A 27277-nucleotide genomic window follows, 5' to 3' on the forward strand; every position below is an offset into this window, starting at 1 on the left:
TAGAAGGGGAAAAGTTTATTTGGGGGCTCACAGTTTTGGAGGAAGTCTCTGTCCATAAGCAACTGGCTCCATTTCTCAGGGTTTCAGGTGAGGCTGAACATCATGGCAGAGGGAAGCAGTTCACATGATAATTAGACAGCAGAGAGAGAGACTCCACTCACCAGATACCAAATATGTACCCAAAAGGCACACCCCTAATGACCCACTTCCTCAGCCACACCCTACCCACCTTCAGTTACCACTCAGTCAATCCCATCAGTGATCGGGTCAAGGCTCTCATAACCCAATCATTTCTCCCCTAAACCTTCTTGCATTGTCTCACAAATGTACTTTTGGAGGACACCTCATGTTCAAACCATAACACTAGGATTTGCATCAAATCCTGACTTTGAAATTTTTTTATTTACATCCTCGTTTCTCTAACATACTTTCAACTTTAACAGCATTGAGGGAACAAAACCCTTAACTAACTTATAAAGGGCAAATGGTAATTATAGCAAATTTTATATAAAATTTATCACGTTTATAAAGGCTATTAATAACTAAAAACAAAATAAATGGTAAGCTACTTTGAAAACCCTAAGTAGGTCAACTAATTACAGCTCATTAATAAATGTATATAACCAATAAACACATATTTTGAACATTTATTTCCTGTTTAACATTTGGAGTTATTTTCTGGGCTGTTTACAATTGAACAATTGGTAGAAAGGAAGCTGGCTAAATATACTGAAGTATGAATAGCATATTTATAAACATCTGTACTAGTTAAGATAATTTAACAGGAGCAGTACTTGAACAACATACTTTATGATTATTGGTGATGTACCAGTTTGATATGTCTATTACTGCAAAAATGTCAGCACCTTAGTTACTGACTTATTTGAAAGTCACAAAGCAACATTTTCTTGAATGAATTCATATCAGACTTTTTTTAACTCAGGCTGGTCTTCCTTCAAATTAGCATTGTTTGATGATTGAGATAATCATATGATTCTTATCCTTAGTTATGTTTATGTGGTGAATTACATTTATTAATTTACATATGTTGAACCAACATCTGCAACAATTTTTAAACCATAAAATAGGTAAGTAATCAAAAAATGTTGAGAATATGTCAAAAGGACTTTGGAGCCCACTTAATAGAACTCTGAAGGATGAATCTTGGATAATTTGAGTATAAGAATAAATCATGATTATAATGCATCTTAATTTATTGGAATAGAAAAGAATCCCTGAGTTCATATAAATAACAAATAAATAAATAAACAAATATGAAGAGAAAACTCATCCTTAGAGTAGAATGTTAGTAAAATAGTGGAGTTTTTTAAATCACCCTTTTGCAACTGTCATAACAAAAATTAAATCAGGGAAGGATTATGAATAGATATTAAAACTGGTGGACAAAAGTGTAATTAAAACAGTGTACAAACAGGGTCTCAAGTGTCTTCCCACAGATACTTATAAATTACAGTGAGAAAAATACCATCTGTACAGAAAAGTCAAGTGAGCACAAAGTCATCAAATTTGCCAAAATGATAACAGCACAAATGAATAGCATGTGCCTCCAAATATGAAGCAACTGAGGGAAAATATCACTGAGGTAACATTCCTGCCAAAAATACATGGCATGAATTTAATCATCAGAAAATGTCACACAAACCCTATTTGAGGGACTGTCTACAAAATAAAGGATTTGAACTCATCAAAAATATCAACATTACTTGTTAAAGACTGAGAAACTTCTACTAGCTCTTTTGCTGGAAACAATTGCATATCGTAAGAGGTCAAAGAGAAAGGAAAATTTAATGCAAGGAAAGGTTCTGTTTTAGATCCTCGATCAGAAAGGAAAATATCATAAGGGACATTATTGAAAATATGAACAGAATTTGATATATCTATAAATTAGATGGTAGTATTTTATCAACATAAATAAATTTCCCATCTGCAGTTGTGTAAGTCAGTACCCTTGAACTTAGGAAATGCTGACTGAAGTATTGGGACCAGATGGGCATGAAGCACTTAAAGAAAGTTCAGGGAGAAAAAGATACATATAAACACACATATTTAGAATGCTAACAATCTGTAAGGCTTATACAAGGGTAGCTCATACTACTCTTGAAACATTTCTGTATATTTAAAATTCTTTCTAAATGGTATTTTAGTTGTAACATGTTTACATTTTAGTTTGTTAAAACAAACTCACTGTAAAATATACACCAGATCCTGAAAATTATGAAGTAGAAATTGCAAATCCCCTATAACTCCATGATCCATTAAATCATCGGTATTCATTCTTTCAGAATGATTTTACATGTACATATTTTGGATGCAATGAGTACACAGAAAGAAGGCATAACATCACATAAATTCTATGTAAAAAAGAGGTGACTAATTTTTCTCATACTGATCTTTTTTATTTTTATGTTGGGAACTCAAAAACCTAGAAACTTTGACAGAAACTCAGTGGCAATGAGGGCTTCCAGAGTTAAACTCAGTTCAGTGTTGTAACCACCCATTTGTTTCCCCATGGGAGTGTCTAAAGCCCAAGGAATCTTATCTAGTTTCCAAAACTATGGTAGAGAACATGGAAGGAATTATTTCTAGACATAGAATATTAACACTGTTGTATATTTGGAAGCAGTTTTTGGTGTGTCTCCTGTCTTTTGGTCTCTCTGTATTATACATTTTGTACTGCATAAATTTTTCAACTAACCTACAAGTGGAGAAAATGTATTTAAAAAAACTCCATTGGCACTGAACTAACATTTCCATTAGTTGTAGTTAGTGACCATAATTCAATTGAAATCCTGGTAGAAATAGAAAATGATAATATTCTCCTTGAAGCTCAGGTCACAAGGTTTTTCATTAGCAGCAAAAGCTTGTGACCTTGGGTGAACTCATCTTCATATCGGAGACGAATCTGGGACTTCACCAGTCTGGCAATCCAAGAATCTGACCAACAGTTTGCCTTCAAATAATTAAATACTGGGGTCTCTTGTGTTCATAATCATATTTTGAAAAAGTAAAGAAATTCACATACAGCGTTTTAAAAAATTAGGCAGTACAAAGGCACAAAACAAAAATTTTATAGCCCTTTTTCTTCTCACTATTCCTGTCTCCCTTAACACTATGGCTTCATTATATAAACCAAGGTTGACAAACTACATCCTGAGCCAAATCCAGTCTGTTTTTTTGTCAAGAATTTTTGGAACACAGCTACTCCTATTCCTTTGACATATTATCTATAATACATAGAACTACTTTTCTGTTTATACAGGTTTAAATTCCATGTTTTCTGATCTTTGAAATGTTTGTGCATTTGTGCAAATGACACTTTTTCAGACAATTGTTACAGGTGAAATTACTGAACAAAAGTTATGTGCATTTTTACTTTATTAAATGCAGTATAGTTGCTAAATATAAAAAGTTTTATGACAAATTGATGTAAAATTGATACTATTCCCAAGCAAGACCTACTCCTCTTGTTATTCTTTTTGTTTAGATAATACTGGGCAGAAAAATATAGCCCAAGATTATGAATGGGATAATACATACAATAGAAAAGATAGAATATGGGAAAAACTCTATGAAAAATGCAAATTTTAAATAATGCATAGTCACAAAAATGTAAAAGAGAAAAAAGAATAATACAAATTAAGCAACATGACTTTATGGGCATTAAGGAAAAATATAAAACTTTATTTTATGATTTTCCAACAGAAAATACCATCTACAGTTTGCCAAAATTGTTTCATACATTAGTTAAATAACAGTTTCAGATGGGGGTAAATATGTCTTTAGTTGCAAAATTTCAGAGACAGGCTGCGCTCTTTCCTGGTAAAAGTCAAGACCAGTAAGAAGTTCTATGTCACGGATCCGGGCAATGTGTGCTTTAAATCTTTCTTTAATCCAAACATCATCTGTCGTATATTCCTGAAAAGAGAAACCAAAGATCATTTTTCCTAGAGCATGATTTTTCATTAACAGAAATATATTTTATTAGAATGTCTTTTTAAAAAATGTTTTGCCTTAAATCTTTATTTGAAACAATTAAATTTTGTTTAATAAAACAAAAAGCGAAAAATGTACTATAAGAAACACAGCCACAACAAAATCATAAACTTTAGCCAACTTGTATATTTACTTCAAATGTAAGGTTTTAAAATAAATATATTACAGACGAAGGCAAGTTCCCAATGTTTCTTTGTTTTTAGATAAACATTACTATGAGTCAGTGTGAATTCGATGTAATATTTTAAATTTTTACTACACATCAATATGTAACACATAGTATTGGTCTATGAGATTTATATGTGACATTATAAGTGGTATATTCCAATGTTTTTTCATTCATTTTTATGTTTATAATCTAGATAGTGATATATCCAGATCTACTTAGGTCATGTTTTTACCTAGAGATGTGATAGTACCTCATTTTAATTTAGCACAGCTTATTTTTTTCATTTTACCTTTTCAAATGAAACTGTCATCAATAACTTAGCATCCTTGGTTTAAGAGCATGGACTTCTAGGATAAATAGATGAAATTGCTGGGTCATAGAGCACATGCAATTTTAACTTAACCAAATGTAAACATGACACTCCACAGCAAGTGAAGATGATGTTCATGTCCCCACATCTTTGTCAATCCATGGGTGCGAAATAGCATTTTGTGCCTGTTTAAATTTTATTACTCTGAATATTATGATAGTTGAATATTTTATTCAGTTATTTCTTAGCCATTTAATTTTTACCAAGTTTTCACTATGTAAAAGTTAGTTCCAAGATTTCTGTGACACATTCTTTATTAATTGTGTGTGTGTGTGTGTATGTGTATGTGTGTGTGTTACTGGGGATTGAACCATGGGCTGCTTTACCACTGAGTCATAAAAATCTTTTATTTTAAGACAGGGTCTTACTAAGTTGCCCAGGCTGGACTTGAACTTGTAATCCTGCTGCCACAGCGCCTGAATAGCTGGGATTACAGGTGTGTATCACTGCACCCAGTTTTATTAATTTTCTAATATTCAACATTTCTAATGTCATTACTTTTCCGTTAAATTTTCACAAAGTTTCAACTACATTTATTTAAATGAATGTGTTTTAGTAATTCTCACTTTACTTCAGCACAGTGGTTTGCTTGTTTTTTCAGTATGCAGGCTCAAAACAGGCAGCCACCCACTAAGTCAGACAAATGTAAGATGAAGTCACTTTTTATTCCTAACCACTAGAACATTTTCTGTGTGAGATCCATGATGTTATTTAATTTATTTTAAATAAAAATGTGGTGTGCTAAATTGAGTTAGTCTTCCAATGGAATCTAACTCAGTCTTTTTTACTTGCCTTTACTATTTCACACTTCAGCAGCATTTGATATATCTGATCACTTTTTTTCCATAACATTTTCCTCACTTGAATTATATTATTCTCTCTCTTTCTCCTGGCTTATTTGTTTCAGTTTTTTTCTTCCTTAATCACTTCTTCATTCTCTTTCTTTAGAAATATGGTCTGCATATTGCTGCTAGCCCACCAAGGCAGCTGCTCTGCCAAGGGAACCTCATTAGTGGGTGTCTGCAAACCTTTCACCTAGTGGATTAGCCCCAGCTTTCGAATGTTCCTCCTCTGTCTTCCATAGCTCTATAACCATCCCTCGTTCAGTGATAGCTTCTGTTTACTTAACTGCCTCGAAGTAATTCCATCCTTGATCTTTCTCTCAATTTGATTTTTTTCTCTCTACTTTCTTTCCTTTGGCAATTTTATTTTGCTCCCTTGACTTAATGCCAAATAGACATCTTTTCTGATTTCTTTTCTAATTCCATACCTGTATTTTCCAATATCTGCTGAATAATTTATGATAACAATAGGTACCTTAAACTCATGGCTACATTTTCATTTATTGAACAGGAATTAATTATAAAAAGTTGAATAAAAATAAAAAGGAAGAGGGAGGAAAGATGGAATAGGGAAGCAAAATAAGTAAATAAATGAGGAAATATGAATCTAATTCTCTAGATCAAGTATGAGGCGGAATTGTGAATCTACAAGTCCTACATCTGGTCTCAGTTCCCTCAAACCTCTTTTAGTGGGTGCCTTTGTACACAACTAGAAGACATAAATGTGCTGAGTTTCTACACTTGACCCTTAAAGCATGCCAACTATTTCATTAGATGCTTGTAGCATAATTGCCTGTTCTTATGCTAGTGGAAATATTAGCTGGTTTGGACTAAGGAACAGTTTGAGCTTGTACTGTACTTTCTAAATGATTTGATTATGGGGTTTAATTTCATCTTATGTTGTCTTTAGGATGTAACTCCATCATAAGATATGATTCCTTTAAAGGGTCATCATTCATTAACTACATATTAGGAACTCCTAGGGTTTTTTTTTCATCAATCATCTTATATAATTCTCATAACAACTTTATGAAGGGAGGTGAAATTTTTTATATTTATTATATCTAAGAGATGAGGAAATTGCTATTAACAGTTCAGTTAGGCCAAGGTACTAATTCCAAGATGTCTAAATCCTAAACTATGCATTCAAGTCCTATTCTATACTGTTTCACTTACATCCTCCTAAATACATAATTAGTCTCAAACTGAAAACCACCAAGAGAAATTCATCCTTCTTAAAACAACTGCTTATCTTATACATTTCCTGGCCAGTCATAGTTAAATTTTCAGGCACCTCTGATTCACATACTGCTTCCTCTTCCCCACAGTTAGTTGACAGCCGCATCTTATTAACTCCCAAGTAGTCATAACTTGCTTTGCTTCATATTCATCATATTATGACTCAGAATAATATATATGAATGTCATCTCCTTATTCATAAACCACAACTTCCTCAAACTCCTGGACCATGGGTCCAACTCATTGGTGATGATGTCCTGTTCAGAAGATATGGTGCCCTATCAATTTGGGGGAGATCATTTCCACATTGGATGATCAGGGAAGGCTTCATATGATTTGCAGTTAACTTTGGGGTCAGGTGGAATTTTGAGAAGATGGGAAAGAAGGGTCTTCTAGAAGCAAGAAGAATATGGGCAACAGTGATGAGGTAGGGAGACTCAAGATATGTGCAAGAAAGTTCAAGGACTCCATCTGGCCTGAGCATGAGCTCACAGCATCAACTGAGGGTAAGTTGTGAAGAGACTTAACTGGGAGTTTTTTGCTTGTTTTGCTTTGCTTTTTATTTGGTATAGATAATCAAAAGTTTTGGTATGAGGAAGTATGACATAACCACAAATTAAATTTTAAGTTGAGCAAGCTGGTATTGCTGCGCATAGGTGAAGGAGAGGAAGACAAGAGATAGCAAAGCTACTTAAGATGAGTTTTCAAAAGTCCTGAGAGGAGGTCATAAGGGATAGCAAATAGTTTCTTCCTTATACATCAATTATAATCACCCCATAATGGTCACCTCAGTGATAACTGCTTGACCCTGATTCCTGGATAAAGAGTACAATATTCTATTAATTGTCAGTGTCTGCCTTCAGAAGAGGAAGTGAAGACTGGTGGTTTACCTTTGTCTCAAGTAAAGAAAATGCTGACAGAAAAAGGAGGAAGGGATTGAATTCAACAATATCTGGTAGTTTCTTGTTTTGAAACTCTCCTTCCTCATTTTAGGACTCTAAGTCTGACATTTGTCCTCCATCTTTAGTTAAAGAAAGACTGTTCAAACACTCCAGTCAAATCATCTCTGCATGACCCTGCTAAAACATCACCATCCCTACCAAGAAGTATTTCTCCTTTGAAATCTAACAATACTTTTCTGTCCCTCTGTTGAGCTACTTATCTTTCCTTCTTCTATTTTGCTAGGCTTCTAGTAAAAGTACTTGCTAATAAATATAAGTACTTTCCATTGCATAACATTGTGAAAACAGACTTCTTGTTGAAAACTTGACAAAATATATGTAAATCTTCATCTAGCCTAGAGTCTAAGTTTTAATTTCCAGTCTCTAATGGCCAATAGGACTTTGTGTGAACACCCATTTCCACTAACCTGACATGCCTAAACTTAACCATCCTATCTACCTGCCAAAAAGTTCTCATTCCTCTTTTTGTATTTTTCCTAATTATCTACATTTTAAAATCTTTGATTCATCTTTTTCTTCTTCTTCTTCTATTATTATTATTATTATTATTATTATTTTGATTTGTTGTACACAAATGGGGTACAACTTTCATTTCTCTAGTTGTACACAGAGTAGTCACACTGTGTAATCATACCTGTACATAGGGTAATGATATTTGTCTCTTTCTATTATCTTTCTTCCCCCCGCTCCCTCCCTTCCCCTCATTTACCTCTGCACAATCCATCCTTCCTCCATTCTTGCCTCATCCCGGCCCCACCCCCCATTATGTATCTTCATCCACTTTTCAGAGAAATCATTCGGCCTTTGGATTTTTGGGATTGGCTTTTTTCACATAGCATGATATTCTCCAAACCCATCCATTTACCTGCAAATGGGCAGGTAAATGACTTTGAGTTTACATTTTCCTTTGACTCTTCTATCCTATTGTTATAAATTCTTCATTCTTCACACCATTCCTACTCTTCTGGATCAAATTCTGCCCATCCTCCAGGGCTCTGCCCTACTTCCACTTCGTTTTATATAACCTTTATTGATTATGCCAACTCAACATGTTTTTAATTCCAAGCATAAATTCTTTTAACAGTATTTGACAACTGAATGCACCTTTGTGACATCTCTTAATTTTTAATTTTTAAAATAATTCTTATATTATTGACTGGTTCATTTATGTGCCTGTACCTCATTTATATATCAACGTTATATATGAACTTCTTAAGGGAAGAGACAACGTATTCCTCATTTGTGCATTCTAAAGTGTTTGTGCATTCACACAAAATTTGCCTGATCCTAACAAAGAATGTTACTTGATCTAATTTATTTTGTGTGTGTAAAATTCATTTCACACCTCATGTTTCAAATTGATGGAATTTTTAAATTTACATTTTCATTCAGGAAACATGAATTTAATGCCAACCTTTGGACAGAATCTTAAGATTTGTGTCCAGAATAAAAAATTAGTGACATTGTCCCTTCCCTGGTGAGTGTATACATGTTCACATATGCAGATGCATGTCTGATATTAATAACAAGATGAATCACCTGCAGAAAACCTTAAAATGAAGTCAATTTTTTATTACAACTATACCTATACATATTTTTAGAGCCACCTTTTATGAAGACCCAAAGGAGCTCTAACCAATCATTTTTTCAGGTCCCAGGACTCTCCCAAAGCATACTCACAGGACAGCTTTCCACATTGGTAGGTCGGTGGGGGATGACAAAAGGTAGGACATCCAGCCACTGAGGACAGTTATCTGGTACAAAGTTCTGGTTTTTACAACTTGTCAGCACCACAAAAAAGTGTGTTGGTATGGGGACGCTGGAGTTGGCCACATGTCTAAAAACATAATTGAAAAGACTTGATGTCATTAGAATTTTGCTTTGAAGGATCATAAATGTCTTTATATAGTTTTAAAGAAATGCCAAGGTAAAAATATAGTAAAACATAGTAAGAGATGGAAAGTACAATGTTTTATATTTTATTTCTTTTAATTCAGTCAGTCGTCAGTACAGATTTATAGCAGAAGTTCAAGATTGGCCATTCTAGCATTATGGGAAAATATTAGAATACAAATTCTGCTTGCTGTTTCCTGGCTTTGTTGACTTCATTCTTCACAGTGGTATTTTTTAATAGAGCAGGAGCTAGAAATGAAGGAGCCCAGATTCCAACTCTGTGTACTTTCACTTACCTAATTATCATTCTATTACTGAGTCTCCTCAGCTTTAATCAGGAAGTGGACTTGTGCTACCAACTTGTTATGGTTTGGATGTGAGGTGTCCCCCAAACCTCATGTATGAGACAATGCAGGAACATTCAGAGGAGAAATGATTGGGTTGTGAGAGTCTTAACCCAATCAGTGAATTAATGCCCTGATAGGGATTAACTGAGTGATAACTGAAGGCGGGTAGCATGTGGCTGGAAAAGTTGGGAATTGAAGGCACGACTATGAGGGATGTATTTGAATCTGGCCAGTGGAGTCTCTTTTGCTTGCTTTCTGATCACCATGTTAGCTGCTTTCCTCTGCCACAATGTTCGGCCTCACCTTGAGCCCCATGGAATGGAGAGGCTGCCTATGGACTAAGACCTCTGAAATCATGAGCCCTCAAACTTTTCTTCCTCTGCAGTTGTTCTGGTTGGGTCCTTTAGTCACAGCAGTACTAAATACTAGTACTACTACTACTAAATACTAATACTAAATACTAGTACTAATTACTAGTTGTGGAATTTGCCTATTGCAACTGTTTTGCCTAAGTTTACTCATCTTTAACTGGGGACTATTGCTACTGACTATAAGGTTGTTTTGTAGATTAAATGAAGTATATGTAAATGATTAAAACATACTTAGCATATAGTAAAGAACTTCGAAATATTTGTTTGACTTATTCAATGATGAAAGGTAGAAAGCAATAAACACTGAAATAAGGAGAAGGTAAACAAAATGAAATCTACCTGCTTAGTAGACACAAAGGTTACTTGATCAGAAGGTATAGTAGAAATCATTGCCTTACATAAAATAGGCTTAGAAATTATTTGCTTCGTTTGATCTTTCCTATATTTTGATAATAAAAGAAGTGATGGATGAAACTTCTGAAACTTTCTTCATACTGCATTCAAAACTAATTCTCAGCCACCTATTATGAACAGGTTTGATATTGAGATGTACAGTTTAGTTGGATTAGTTTTGCATGTGAAATTTACTTACATTCTCTCTTGGGAGATGTTTTTAAGAACTGTTCGGTATTATTGTGATTTACTAAGATAAGCAGTCTTTACTTGAGTTTTTCATTTACTGTTGAATTGATTCTATATTTATCAACAGTATATTGAGTTTTCCCTACCTCCTGAATGACTATTACAAAATCTCACTTTACCTTTGTCCATTAGTTTAGAAACTTTCCAAATGAAAATTTTGCTAAACTCTGCCTGATAAAATTTTTTGTCCTATTAATTTAATTTTTAACCATGTAATTTTTTTCTAAATATTTAGACTGGGTTGAAAATAGTTAGCAATGACATCTGAATATGAATATGTCATATAACATTTAAAATGCATATTTTATATTTAAAATATTGGGATTTCCCCTCATGATACCTTGTTGCTAAGTCTAAAACCCAAATTAGTTGGGTTCAATGGCTCACACTTGTAATCCCAACAACGTGGGAGTCTGAAACAGGAGAATCACAAGTTTGATACCAACCTGGGAAACTTATAAGGTTATCTTAAAAATAAAATAAAAAGGGCTAGGAATGTAGCTCAGTGGTACAGCATTTGCCTACCATGTTCAAGGCCCTGGGTTCAACTCCTCAGTACTGCCAAAGGTGAAAATTGAAAAAATGAAAATCTATATTACTTACTCTGTAATTTCATCTGGAGTATCAAAATGGCCATCATAATTATAATCAAATATTGGTCCACTAATCACATTTACTCCATTTCTTTTAGTGGCATATTCTATAAGAAGAACCCTGTGGAAATAGTCCCACATTTCTAAAAATGAAAGAATAAGATGTTAAAAAATCTACCTTTATTGAACATAGGAATAGTTTTCTTATAGATAAGTATATTTAAATAGCATCAAATTCCACTTCAACAATTTACAGTGATGGTTTGGTCATTCTACAAGTAGCTCATGCAACAAAAATAAGCAGCCATGTTGAAGATACTTTCTGTTGCTATAGTTGCAGGCTTTAAATTGCAATTAAATATATCTCCAAATTTCTACATAGGGCTGAGTTGTTTTGGAGACAAGGGGTGTTAAAGATGGTCAGAGCACACATGCATCTTATTAATTATTATTCTGGGTACAAACATTTACCTTTCATTTACTTAGGGTAAGTGTCAGTAAAATTTAGTTTTGTAAATAGCTCTCTGCAGTTAATAGCTAAAGTCAAATTATCAGAATTCTAGCAACATGTTCCTCAAAGTTGAAATATGTTGAAAAGAAGGTATGTCAGGGATTTTTCTGTAAATTCCAAGAGTCACTTAGGTATTTCAAGAAAAATAAGTAAAACTTACTTTTGAATTCTTCATACATAGGGACCACATTACTTGTAATTAAAGCATCCTGTCGACTATCAGAAGTTCTACTGTTTGCTGAAAAACAAATGGATCCTATTAAATTTAGCTACAAGAGGAAATATGACAAACTACCTATTACTGTTACATATTGATGTAAATTTATGAATAGTCAAAATGCAGAAATATTGAGTACATTTAGTAGAGGTTATCAACAATGCAGGCAGTTTTATGCATTTGATACTTGCAGTAGCTTGAAATGTGACTCTCCAAAAGATATGTCCAAGTCCAACCCTCTCATTCCTCTGAATGTAAACTTATTTCAAATATTTACAGATGTAGTTAAGGATCTCTAGATGACATTATTGATGCCTTAATGTGGGCTCTTCATCTAATGACTGGTATCTTTATAAGGAATTATTTAGAAGACAGAAAACACATTCAGGAGAAGGCCACATGAAGAGGACACAAAGATTAGAGTGATACAACCGCATGCCTGGAGCCACCAGAAGCTCAAAGAGGCAAGGAAGGACTCTGTCCTAGAAGCTTCACAGGGAACTTGGTCCTGTAAATGACTTGATCTTAGACTTCTACCTTCCAAAATTGTGAAAGAATATATTTGTGTTATTTTAAATAAATACTTTGTAACAGAAGTCCTAGGAAACAAATATAATGGCTGATATGGATGCATAGTTATTGAATGTGCACAAAATAACAATGCCCTTATGAATAACTCTTCAGAAACAAAATTTTATAAGAAAGTAGATTTATATTTGATGGAGATTGCTGAAGAGAACATCACAAATAATTGGCTCTGAGGAATGACAGGTGTGCCCCTTAGCACAGTGAGTATTAAGCAAGTGTGTGATCCCCTCTGCTTACCAGTTATACTACTTGAGCAAAGTGTTGAGTTCCTCTGTGATTCATTTGTTTCCAGGCATCTAGCTCACTGAATTATTATCAGAATTATTATCAGAATTAAAAACTGAAAACCTATAAAGGTTTTATTTCGGTAAAGATACTGAAATCTACCTTCTTAACAAATTTTTAGTGTAGAATACAACATTGCTAACTCTGTGTATATTTAGTTCATCCTCTGTGCTATAGCAAAATACCTGAGGCTGGGTGGCACTTACAAAGAAAAGAGGTTTATTTAGCTCACAGTTTAGGAGTCTAAAAGTCCAAGATAGGGTGACCCCATCTGTTTGACCTCTGGTGAGGGTCCTATTGGCTGGAACACAACATGGTGGAAAAGCAGAAAGGGAAATGTTGGTGTGCCGAAGAGATTACATGGCTATCAAGGAAGCCAGAGACAAGGAAGTGGCCAGCCTTGCTATTTTTATAACAACTTGCTTTTTTGAGAACTCACTCCTAAGAACCTGGCATTAATCATTTCTGAAGGCAACACTCCAAATGAGCTAATGCTTTGTACTAGGTACCACCTCTTAAAGGTTTAATTCCTTCTTAAAGACTGCTGCATGGGGGACCAAGCCTATAGCATATGAACACCACGGAGCAGACCACATCCAAACCATAATGAGGTTTCTAACAGATCTCCAGGGCTAATTCAACTGGCTGGACTGAAACTCTATGCCCATTTATTAGTAACTCTTCATTTCCCCCTCCCTCAGCCCCTGACAACTACTGTTTTATTCCTTGATCCTATGAATTTGACTATTTAAAATTCTTTAGTATTTGATAATTATGCTAAGCAAAATAAACAAGACACAAAAACAAATACTACACAATTCCACTTTGGTGAGTTATGTACTAGAACACTTTTTATATTTGAACCAGTCTGAGTATCTTAACTAAAACTAAGATAGTAGGCCAATGGGTAGGCACCACAGTGCAAGGAAGACAGAAAATTTCGCAGTGTTTCCAATACTCAGACCCCAGAATCTTTTCTACTTTTTCAAACTAAGCCCTGAAAATTGGAAAAGCAATCAACAAATATATTACTTTTATATTACAGAAAAATAAGAATTCACTTATAATGGAATTTTCATTTCTAAGAAAGAATTAAAATTTGTGGTAGAAAGTTAGACGAAGTTTCATTTCATCCTTAGTATTTTTGATACAAGTTGTTTAGTTAAAAATTTCCTTATCACAGAAAATGCTTATATACTAACCAATATCTCGCAGCTTAATGTCTACAATTTTATATGTCAAGCTAAAAACTTTTACTAATAATATATTGCAATTTTAAAGCTTTATCCTAGGACTCACATATATTTGGAAGACCCTGATTACTTAAATCAAGATACTTAAATAAATATATTAGTTTATTTACTCTAATTCTGTGTCAGGGATTAAAATTGATATGCTACTAGCTTTCATTAAGTCTTTTTAAATCTCAGAATCTCTTAAATTACAAATCTCTATATTAAGCCTTTCTGGTTATGACTTCAGGAAAAATAAATACAGGCTTATATCAAGAGGTAAACACATTTTCAGAAGCTGAAAATGTTGAAAATCTCATGAAAATTATATTTCTGCTGAATGGGACAGAGACTTGAGTTTTAGAAAAATCACACTGGCTTTGTATGTTCCCAAGAGAGATCCTCTCAAAACAAACAAACAAACAAACAAAAAACCTCCAAACAAAAAATAGAACAATACAATACAAAAACTGTGGCTACTGAACCCACAGTTCAAAGCTGTTGGACACACAGCGTGAGTGACAGGCTAGAATGCCAGTCTGATTTCTTTTCACAGAAACAGCTGCATTCTCAATGGAGAATTTAGCTATGGTAGTAGCCAGAAAAAAATGTTTTTTTTTTTTTTTTTTAGATGCTTGTGTTACTCTCCAAAGAATCCTCAGTTTTAAAATTAAACCTAAACCTGTCGACCTCTCTAAACATCTGGGCCAGATTAGAGCTGATGGGTGCTTCTCGTGGCAAAATTTATTAGTCTTTATGATAGCTGTTGTTCTGCCTCTGGCAAGTCCACAACCACTGGAAGCGTCTTAGGCAGTTAGTTTAGCCCAAGCATGTAGTTTGTGTGGAGAGTATATGTTTAAGGCACATGCCCACATCCAGCTGATGAGGGCTTTCTAAGCTATTGCTCTAAAAAAGAGCTCTACGAACCAGGAGGATAGAGGAAGCCGTAGGTGATATTCTGGTCTGGAAAAGAGAGGGAACAATTTTGGCTCTCAAAAGAAATAACCCTGACATCAACCCGCAGACAGTCTGGGACAGTGGGAGGAGGAGGCGATGTGTTTCCCTGTTGAAAGAGAGAAAAGAAAAAAATTACACCCACAGTTGTGGCTCACCCATTGCCTTATATGGCTTATAACTTCCCTAGAGTGTTTTTTCATTTAACCTCTTCCTATTTCTTAGTGAATCAGGTCTACGCAAGCAATGAAAATGGGTGTTTTCAGCAATGTTTTCTTGTTTTCTGTGGTTCCCTTCCGGTTAGGGGACATTGGGAGGGCAAATCAAATGTGTCTTAGAAAGGAATCTTTGCAAACTAAACCTGAATTGTGAACAGAGGAAAAATGTCAGCATTGCCAAAACTCAAAACCTTTTCCAGGATCACATTTTATGTATGATGTATCTTGTACATTCAAATAAAAATTGAAAATAAAATTAAAACCATTTATTTTAGAACTATAGATATGAATTGGACAAGAACTTCTAAACAGTTTAAGGTTGATTCAAAGAAGACATAGTTATCTAACTATATTTATTTTTGGACTTAAATAAATTTGTAGCTATGCTTCATTCATTATCAAACAGGAATTTTCTTTAATAATTGTCTTTGTAACTCTAAAAGATTAATACAATAATTTATTCACTGGGGGTGTCTTATAAATGTGCTGCCTAAGTTCAGTATTTAAGGTAACATATTGCATGGTCATCATATTTTGATTAGAGTATTGCCATGGGTAAGTGACCATTATAATTTAATTTTTCAGATTTTTATATCTTCTACTGCCTACCACAGATCTATTTCTTAACAAACTTGAAAAAATTAAAAAGAAAATTAAATTAGGATATCCTTCCTTTATTCACTGCTAAAAGCAAAAACTAACTATGTTGTCTAAAATGTGTGATCAATTTGCAAAGCAAAAGGCAATGTATACTCTATGCTGTAGTTATAAGCAGAAGAACACCATGCTGAAGTCTAGAGTAAGTAGCTGCTGAAGACAAGGACTTCTCCAGGGGGAACCAAGAAGGGCATGTATTCCCAAACACACTGTAAAGCTGCAGTTAGAAAACAAACAATAGTTGAGCAAACTTTTCAAATTGATTGAACACATACATTTATCTTTACAACCTTCTCGAATTCCATGGGGGGGAAGTACAGTCATCATGAAGTTGCAAAGTAGATAAACAAGCAGTAATCTGACTGAGTAGATCAGTAAACACTGACCACCAAGAGCCAGTGACTGGGGAAAACAGCAAGAATTGGATTCTTACGATAGAGGGCCAGAAGAGTAGAACTTGGAGTCTACCAGAGAATATATGTAGGACTGGAAACGAGAGGACAGGTTAGAGAGGCCAGATAGAATATTTACTCTCCAAAGAGTTTAAACCAGAGAAATGCCCAGAGTAAAGGACATGGAGAGCAGCAAAGGGCGTGCACACCATATTGAAAACAATGGGATTAAATAAAATAATGGGATTAAGTAAAACTCCCAATCTCATTACCCCATGTAACCTGCAAATCATATACACTGGGTCAGATTTGAAGTGCTCTCTCTTTGGAAAACAATCAAACCTGAAAGTAAACTAGATACTTAGAGTTGAGAGTCCAAAACAAAACGACTGGTCTTATTCCTAATCAACCTAGAGAAGTCTATGAACTGCCCCAGCCGTGTTCAGTGCCTCTCCCTCAAAGAATGAGCTGACAGTCAAAGACCACTAACCATTCAGTGAGGGTGAGAAAGAGGAACCAAGAGGAAAAAAGAGATAATAGAGAGAGCAGGAGAAACTCTCAGATAAGAGTATATATAGCAAAATAAAGAAAATACAGAACGCAATAAGAAAGGAGATAGAAGAAAGAGGTCTTTGAGATTTTAAAAAATGGGACAGCAGAAATAAATATTCAATATGATCTGAAAGATGAAATTATAAATGTCTCATAAAATGAAATTAAAGACAAATACATGGGGAAAAGTATAGAAAATATAAGTAAATTAGACAATCAAACCAGAAATCTAATGTCCTATTAACTTTTTAAAAATCTCTAAATTCTAAAGCCAGTTGAACCATCAACTTAGTACAGGTAGAATTGAAACATTTTGAGACACCTACAGTCTCAACATGCATCTTCTTTTCTTCCTCTCTAAGGAAGCTCTTGAGCAATATGGTTCCACCAAAGCAAGAAGTAAACCGAGAAATAGGAAGATATCTGTGTTAAGTGCATTGGATTCCTCTCATCATTTTTTCTGCTCTCCTTCAAGAGCCACAGTGTGGAAAACTAAAAACATTAATTTATGTTGTTTCAAAAATATATCATAGTGAACAGTTCTGAACAACCAGTTTCTCCACTTGGTAATAAAGAGGCACACAAATATGTTGTAAAAAATGGGAGAATGGGGGACAATGACTGCTGACTGAGTCAGTCCCATAAATACCAAGGAGACTGAGTTTGCTGTTTCCTTCTTTTACTCTAACGTCTCATGTGTTTAATAAGTTTCTTTTGAAGACATATAAAATACACAAAGGTAGCCACAAAAGCATTTATTCATAATGTACAAGAACTGGAATGCCTATATCCAACAGTTCAAATTATAAAAATGTTAAGGGAAGTTTATTATTTTTCATGAGAATGTTGCTATAAAGTTGTGCTCAAAAAATTTAGTTGGGCAAACTGTTCACCATTTTCTGAAAGTAGCATACATATGGGGTTGAGGAAAATGGACCAGGATAGCTGTAGGCAGAAAGTACTAAGAGAAGTTACATGTGTTCTTCCAACTGAAAATCTCAAGATTTATTTCTTACATATCAGACTTGAACTCTCAAGTAGACAAGAATTAAGACTAGGAAAGCAGGATGTGGCCTCCTTTATGAAGGTGAGAGGATGCCAAACACAGCCTCTAGAAGGACAGGGAGCAGGGGTCACGTCCTTCCTGAGCCGTGGTCTCATGAATAAAGGCGATGGTGAACCACTACCACCACATGGTCATCACCACCACCACATAAACAGCCTCAATTCTGCCCTCTTTTCAGAGTCCCTGGTACTTCTGAAGTCAGAGAAAAGTAAGAAAAACAATAAACAGAGCCTAATAGACACTCAGATAAAATCTAAACTCTCTACCTCTTCAGATCTTTCAAGAGAAGCAAATGATGAGAACAGACAGAAAAGTGAGATGTTCTACTTCTATCAGACAAACGTAACTGGAACAGCAGGTAAGTTTATTTTAATTGAAGTGATACATTCTCCTTACCTGTGGACCAAATGTAAAGTTAAAACATATTTATTCAAAGATTGGATAGTTTTAATCTTATCTCACAGTAAGGATAATAGCTATACTTTTAACTACTATAGTTTCGTTTGTCTAATTGTATGATTTTCCCTCACTAGGAAAATTATTCTCATGGTTAAAAAAAAAAAAAAAAAAAAAAAGTTTCTAACATATAATAAGTCATGATTTTTTAAAGACTTACAATGCATGATTAGGATAAGATGTAGACACAAAAAGGCTTTAAAACTTCAATGATTCAGTGATATGGGTGATATATAATATATGCTAGAATATATGTATAATATTATATTTATGTATATTATATGGAGCATTTTCAAAGAATGATAGATTTTTCCCTCTGAAAAATCTTTTGATTTCATATTAAATTTCTGAAGTATTTACTCTAAATAACAATCACAATTCTTTCTTTTATTTTAATTTTTTAGCTACCAACAGAAAAACCAGTTCATATCTTCCTTTTGAACAGGCCCAGAAACAAAAGCCATCCTGACCAGTCTTCCTGGTTTTGAAGCAGTTGTAGGACTGTGATTTCAAGTAACAACTACTTACCCAGAACTCTTCTGAGATAGCAACAAAAATTAGAAATTCACCAAAACCACAGAAAACTAGAACTCCATAAAACTTAAAGCCATGGACCAACTGGGGCTCATGTTCCAGACTTATTTAAAGTCTAATTTTTCAAACACAGGACTGATTTACAACATTTTTATGTGAATCTCAAAACATCCTTGTATGTAATTTTCCTGAACCACAACACATGAACAGAGCAATTTCTGAATTAGAAAGCAGAAAATTGCTAGAATTCCATCCTGTCACATGGAGGGAGAAACAGACAAGTCCATCTGTGGGATCAGAGAAAGGACAGGATCTTTTGGTAACAAAGAAGCTAGTTTTTAAAGAATAACAAAGAAGAATTGTACTAAATTCCTCCTCTGCACTGACTTAAAATCCCTCTGCCTTTGGTTTCCGCCAAAGCTCATACAAATTCAGGAATGCAAGACAGCAGCGGAAATTATTAAAAACATAAACATTCCCTTCAGTGCCACACAATCCCTAGTACCTGCCTGGACTTTTCAAAATAGAGAACTGAATAAGACTGATGTTGAATATGCCTTCAGTCTCAAAAGCAAAAACAAAATAGAAATGATTTCATAGAATGCTAATTACTGGCTATCATCAATTACTTCCTTAGCAAGAACAGTTAACAGCTAGAGATCATTTCTCTGATCTAAAATATTATGATTATCTCTACAAAAACAGAGTCCTGATTATTTATTTATTTATCCTTCTGGATAGCAGTACACTTTGTCTCTAAAGTTCTTTTAAATAATGGTTGGATTACTGTAGTATGCTGATTTTAAGTCCTTTGGGTATAAACCGAGTGGGATAACTGGATCAAAAGGTGGGTCCATTCCAAGTTTTCTGAGGATTCTCCACATTGCTTTCCAGAGTGGCTGCACCAATTTAAAAACTTCACCAGCAGTGTAAAAGTATGCCTTTTCCCCCACATCCATGCCAACATCTATTATTGTTTGTGTTCTTGATAATAGCCATTCTAATTGGAGTAAGATGAAATCTTAGAGTTGTTTTAATTTGCATTTCTCATAATTACTAGAGATGAACACTTTTTCATATATTTATAATCACTTGTATGTCTTCTTCTGTAAATGCCTGTCCAGTTCCTTAGTCCATTTATTGATTGTGTTCTTTGTATTTTTGGCATAAAGTTTTGTAAGTTCTTTATAAATTTTGGAAATAAGTGCTCTATCTGAAGTGCATGTAGAAAAGCCCACTCTGTAGGCTCTCTCTTCACGTTCTTGATTGTATCCTTTGCTGAGAAAAAGCATTGTCGTTTGAGTCCATCCCATTTATTGATTCTTGCTTTAGTTTCTTGTGCTTTGGGAGTCTTGTTAAGGAAGTCTGATCCTAAGCCAACATGATGACGATTCAGGCCTACTTTGTCTTCTATTAGGTGCAGGGTCTCTGATCTAATTCCTAAGTCCTTGATCCATTTTGAGTTGAGTTTTGTGCAGGGTGAGAGATAGAGGTTTAATTTCATTTTACTGCATATGGATTTCCAGTATTGCCAGCACCATTTGTTGAACAGGCTATCTTTTCTCCATTGTATGTTTTTGGCTCCTTCGTCTAGTATGAGGTGACTGTATTTATGTGGTTTTGTCTTTATGTCTTCTATTCTGTACCATTGGTCTGCCTGTCTATTTTGGTGCCAACAGCATGCCATTTTGTTACTATGGCTCTGTAGTATAGTTTAAGGTCTGGTATTGTGATACCTCCTGCTTCACTTTTTCTTTTTTCTACTCAGGATTGTTTTGGCTATTCGAGGTCTCTTGTTCTTCCAGATGAAGTTCGTGGTTGGGAATGATTAGTCTATACATTCCATTTAATAAGCTTTCACTGAACATTTTAATAACCAGGGATATTTTATAACCACTCCCTGTCCTAAAGAAGTCAAGCATTTGGGCTGATTTTACCTTTTACTTTGATTTACATTTACCTGACTGTTAATGAGGTTGAATTGCTTGGCTCATATCTTTTGTCCATATATTAACTAAGATGATTTTTATCCTCTTGTCTATTTGCAGAAATTATTATCTGTTCTGGATCCTAATTACTATTCTGGATCTTTATCACTTGTTCTTATATGCAATGCAAATATGCTGTCCTATCCATGACTGTCATTGTCACACATTAATGTTAATAAGGTCAAATTAATTTCCTCTGTAATTTTATTGTTGTTGTGTTCTAAGAAATCTTTCTTTATCCTAAGGTCATAAGATATGCACAAAGGAAAATATGGATTTCTTGTTCATATTTAGGTCTATAATCCACTAGAAATTAATTTTGTGTATAGTGTTAGGTAGGTATCTAAAATTTTCTTCCTCATGGGTAGTTGATCATCCTGGCACCATTTAGTGAAAGGGAGTTTGCCAGACAGTGAAGAGGGAAGAGGATTTAAATGAATGGATTCTCAACCTTGGTCTAGAGAGACCTGTGATGTCACCACATCTGCTCACTTAAGTTGAGCCTAACTCATCAGAGAGCTGGCTGCAGCCTTCAGGAAGGATCATGTCCTATTCACAGTGCTCCTTGCCCTTCCACAGCACACAGCAGATAACAGAATACTTGTTAAATAGTGAAAAAAGTACAAAGCCCCTTATGACCTGATACTGTTACCTTCTATGTGTAACCCACTGTGTACTTGAGGACAGTGTATCTCTGTACTTGCTGTTGTTTCAGTTTCTACGCTTTACCAATTGGCAAACTGGCCTATAAAAACGCTCTAATTTCTTCAAGCAAAACCCAATGTAGTCCTTTTTTGCACCAAATAGCACCTATCAAAAGGTTTATGTAATACCTAGAACTTTCTCTTACAAGCTACATGGAAGTGAAAACCTTTGTGATTGCTGCTGTAAAACAAAATTCAATGCATTACAACATTAAAGAATTGCAAATTTTTCCAGGCTACATGGATCAATGAACTCGGGAACTACTGGCTTGGGGACTGTGTATGAACTCCACATAGGCATCTTCATAGCTTTTGCAAATCCACTGACGTATTCCCTGTGGTAAAGGAGACAGTGGTCCTTGTTCTTCTGCATAACCCTGGGCCTCCCAAATGCAAATTTACTTTCACTGTGCTGTTACTAAAATGAAAATAACATAAAATAAAAATATTTGTGAAAATAGCAAGTGCCATCTATGCATACAACTACCCTCTGGTGGCTTATTGTTAGGTATTCTAACAAATATTTTATATACTTAACCTCCTAAAACTCACAACACTCTGTGAGGTAGGTATTATTATCCCTTTCTACAGATCACAAAACTAAGGCTTAGGTAAATAACTTGGTTAAGCAAAAGGCTAAGCAAAGATCTGAAGCTCTCTTTGGCTCCTTGTGTTTTATATCTCACAAGATATATCCAAAGAGATAAAACCTTAAAACCCAAAGCGCCTACTTATAACAAAGATGACCTATTTCAATAATTATCATAGGAAAGATATTGGAATTTTTTAAAAAGTAAGCCTGCTATAGTCTGAATGTTTATGTCCTTCCAAATTCATGTTGAAACCCTAATCCAAAGGTGGTATTTGAAGGTGGGACCTCTAGGTCATTTAGATCATCAGGTGAAGTCCTTATAAAGGGAATTAGTGCCCTTATAAAGATGAGAGCTCAGAGAGATTCCTTGTCCTTTCTGCCATATGAAGTTAGAATGCAAAGGCCATCTATGAGGAAGTGGGCCCTGGCCAGACACTGAATCTGTTGGCAATTCAGTCTGGGACTGCTCAGCTTCCAGAACTGTGAGAATAAATTTCTGTTGTATATTAGTCACCTGCTTAAGGAGTTTTGTTATAGCAGCCTGAGTAGATGCAGACTATATCCTAATGTCTTTATTTGTTTCTGTATGCTATTATATTTGATTCAACCAACTGAAGATTGGAAATATTTAAAAAACATTTCCTGAGCATGTAAAGATTTTTTTCCTTTCTCATTTTCCCCTAAACAACACAGTATAACAACTGTTTACATACCATATACATTGTATAAGGCCTTACAAGTAGTCTAAAGATAACTTAGAGTTTATGGGGGAATATGCATAGCTTATTGAAAATACTATGCCATTTATATAGGGGAGTTGAGCATCTGCAGATTTTGCTTATCTGCAAGGAGTTTTGGAACCCATCCCCTGCAGACAATAAGGGATGATGAGACTGAGGCCCAGCGAGTTTAACACAAGAATACTTAAAGGATAATAGGTAATAGAGACATTGCTATAGGTCAGGCACTGGTAAATTATTTCCATGGATTAGCTGTTTTTATCTTTACAGCTACATGAAGGGGTATGATAGATGAGGAGTCAGAGGCATAGCAAGAGTAAATAACTTGCCCCAGGTTCTATAGCCAGGAATCTAGAAATGTGGTCTGTTCACACCTTAGAAAGAGAAGAGAGGACAGGAGACAAGCACAACCAGTTCAAGGAATTTTTCACAATCTTGGTACCACCTTAACTCTCCTGGTGCTTGGTATCCTTTATTATTAGGCCTGTGGGTTTCCCCAACAGGTTTCTTGGCAATAAAATTTTTAAAAGCCTCTGTGAGCTTATTTTGGAAAATCCTCAAAGAGTAATGTTGTGTTTTGTTAGTTCTAAATATCAAACACTTAACATAGACTCTACTGACTTACTTTCTTCTTCAGTGAGATTTAGCCTTTGATTCACTTGTTCCAGATGGAGAACCTGTAATATAACAGGGAAGGGGAGGAAGTAAAGTAATAACATGTGTCAAAGGATGATCAATATTACTTCTTCAGTAATCATACAAAGTGTTTTACTAGTGAAACCTTATTTACTCATGAACAACAACAACAGATTAACATGGGTTTAAATTCTGATTCTGCCACTACTTAGCAATAGAGATGCTATTGCTTCCTCAATCTGTGTGTGTGTGTGTGTGTGTGTGTGTGTGTGTGTGTAGCAGTTGGCAAAGATATAACTGACAATGGGACAAAGCATTCTGATGGCAGCTGGAATCAACAATGGAGTCAGGATGATAACCAGTGCTTCTCAAGTTTGAGATGCATACAAAACTCTTGAGGGCTTGTTAAAGTGCATATCATGATTTCATAAACCTGGGTTATGGACTGAGGTTCTGCATCTCTAGACAACCCCCAGGTCATGTAGATGCTGGTCTTGGATCCATACCTGGTATACAAAGAGACATTCTTTACAGAGAGGAACTCTATATTTGCAGTTAGATAGACTAACTTTCTGTGACCTTGGACAATTTGCCTAACTTCTCTGAGTCCTCTTTTTCTCTAAAGTGAGCAATAAAATACCCAATACCCACTTTATATCATCACCATCATCATCATCATTTTAATGGTCATTCCATTGAAGTTATCTGGAGTAGTGGAGACCTGGAACTGAAGTTATCAGGGATATCAGGTAGGAAACCCATACCCCTATTCTGATCATTGCTATGGAGTTATAATTACAGAGAAGTTTTACTGGTTGTCCCTTAAAGTTATTTATTTTATTTTTGTTGTTGTTGTTGGGTTTTTATTTATGTGTGGGTGTAATGATATTTTGAGGATTAGAGAATGTACTCTTCATGGCCCTTGACCATTAGGAGCAATTTTTACCTGAGATAGCCAGTGTTTATTTAGCTCTACAACCACATTTTGAACTTGGAATCAAATGTACTTTGACATTCATTTAACTTGATGGGTTCCTGGGTTCCAATTTTATTCAGAAATCCCAACCCACCCAGGTGATCTGATTCCCAAAGGTGGGGCTGGTCTTTGTATTTTGAGTCCCTGTTCTTCCTCCTTGCCTTTGGGGCATTTGGAACTTCCTTGTTGAGAATCTCCTAGAATCTGAAGTCTTGCCCTGTACTCAGCCCAGGGCATGATCTATTAATAGGACCTTTTCAGTGTCTACTATCAATCAGTCAGTGTCCAAGCTGTGCCTGATAGAAATTCTCCATTGCTGCCCAAATTCCTGCACCCTCCCAATTTGTTTTGCTCTAAATGGCAAGCATGTCCACCTGATTCTCCAACTTTAAGAATGGTTAATGAGAAAAATCAAAAAGAGGTCCAAGATTATTTTGAATGGTGAGGACAAATAGCTCATAGCAGGATTAACAATTTCTTCCCAAATTCTGCTTTCCAATTTACAAAGTATATTCCCACACTTAAATCTTATAATGCCTGCATTAGAATCCCTAATTTCCAGGTAAAGTTTAGAGAACCCACACAGGTACTTAATAATTCAAGCCAGAACACAACCCTGGTTATAGATCAGCTTGCCCTTTTACATTTACAGTCTTGTGGATGCATAAAGTTATTACTTACATTCTGTGTATAAGATAGCCCAGGACATGAACAGTTTAGAGATCCTGTAGGCAACAGAGTAGTAAAGCCACAAACTGACAACATTGACACTTCCTCTGCATGTGATGGTTCATAAAAAGGCACCTTCAGAAGATGGTTTAGACTACCATGGGTACCATTGTTTGGTGCTGGTTGAATGCGTAGGAGATCTGTTTTAAACAAATAAGTTCAGAACAGCTTTAAATTGGAAGGCAACAATTCCTGTGTGGGAGATGGGAAATATCTACTGTTTCATTCATTTAATAATTCTGCTGTAACCCAGCTGTGTACTGTATATGCCATTCAGTTTACTGACTTTCATCCCCCAGTGCTCCAGCATCTAGTCTTTCCACAATGGTTCAGTCACCTAGAGAAGCCTCAGGAACTTCCATGAACTTTTTCTGTCCCTTGGGAGAAAAGCTGCATTGTTAAAAGGATCACTTTGTTCCTTAAGCATACCATGGTTGTCTAGCATAAAATGCTATCCTCTTAAGTTAAAATCAAGTTGAAAGAAGTTAAATGATTTATCATCATATTTAAAATAATGTTTACTAAGTTATATGAAATTTGTCTAAGAATGGATGCTTTTAAAAAATTAAACTAGTGAGTTTTATTTAATATTTAGAAAACTTCTATTTTTTCAACAACAGAACATAAAAAACATTTTATAAACATAGCCTTTTACACGGCTCTTGCTGACTATTACCTAAGGGAGATCTCTCCTCGGATTAGAGTACTTCTAACCATTCCCACAAAGGGCCAAAAACCCTGGCCACAAACTCAGCAGCTGTGGGAACAAGAATTTAGTTGTAAAGACTACAAAACATTATTTTAAAAACAGGTACTTTTGAGTCTCTAAGCTACCCTCAATTAGGAATGGTAAGATTAAGAGAAACAGTTGTGCACATGCTTATATCCAATTAACAGAGAAACTGTAGCTTTCTCTTTGCTTTACCAGGCAAGTGATTTGAGAGTACAATGGACTGAGCCAGGCATATAGATTTAAAGGTAGATTAGGTTCCCTAAGATCCTGATTCTTTTCAGTTCTTCAACCCGGAGTGTAATAACATAAAAAAGTGTAATAACTTTCTTAACATCCTTCTATGCCAGGAGACTTCTTATAATTACAAGAAAGTACTGGTGTTTTAAGGCATGTTTATCCTGCTTTGAAAAGTTGGAAGTGTTATTTTATTTTTCTGAATTTTATTAAATTATCATATAGCAACTAACTGATAGAAAAGCATGGTTTCCTAAGATCTAAGGTTTATCATTACTAGGAAAACAAAAATGAATTCACTCTTAAGTCTGAATAATTCTGGATAATAAATAATTTCTCCCCATCTTTCCTATGTTCTGTCTTAATGCACAGCATCTAGCCTTAGGGATTCAATTTGTCCACAGTTTCAATCTACAATATATTGAAAAATTATTCACCTTTTGCTGGTGAATTTATTTACTTATACTTACCACACAGTAGATTATACACTTCAATATTTTCAAATGGTTCAACTTCAGTCTGCTCTTTAAAACTGGGTCCATGTGCCAAAAAGAGAGCCTAGGTGGTAATAGTAATACTATTACTAGATAACATCTGGATTCACATATAATTGTAGGAAGAGACACCGTTTTTCCTCTCCTGTTTGCATCTAGGCTTCTGTAAGGATTTCTTTTCAGTTTTGAAAATGATTTTGAAATCATTTCCACCTGTGATGTTGTGTCAATTCTAATCCAATATAATGCATGCTGTGTTTACCTGTCTCTACCTGTTTCCCCAGTACCTCACATGTCAACAACTAGCAACACAGGCAACAGTGGACAACCCACATCAGCACAATTCC

At 35.0% G+C, this 27277-nt stretch overlaps 1 protein-coding gene across 1 annotated transcript in view; it reads right to left on the reverse strand.

Annotated features, from left to right (window-relative positions):
* Positions 1-3465: 3465 nt before the first annotated feature.
* The window catches only part of Enpp3 (ectonucleotide pyrophosphatase/phosphodiesterase 3), a 97052-nt gene continuing 73240 nt past the window's right edge, over positions 3466-27277 (reverse strand). Inside the window, 9 exon segments of the mRNA XM_047558745.1 lie at positions 3466-3936; positions 9277-9433; positions 11453-11585; positions 12114-12191; positions 15203-15338; positions 22062-22197; positions 23735-23805; positions 25422-25609; positions 26907-26994. Of these exon segments, the coding sequence (XP_047414701.1) occupies positions 3766-3936; positions 9277-9433; positions 11453-11585; positions 12114-12191; positions 15203-15338; positions 22062-22197; positions 23735-23805; positions 25422-25609; positions 26907-26994 (1158 nt within the window). The 3' untranslated portion in view covers positions 3466-3765.

Source organism: Sciurus carolinensis, chromosome 7 (genome assembly GCF_902686445.1).
Source record: "Sciurus carolinensis chromosome 7, mSciCar1.2, whole genome shotgun sequence".
Taxonomy (NCBI): Eukaryota; Metazoa; Chordata; class Mammalia; order Rodentia; family Sciuridae; genus Sciurus; species Sciurus carolinensis.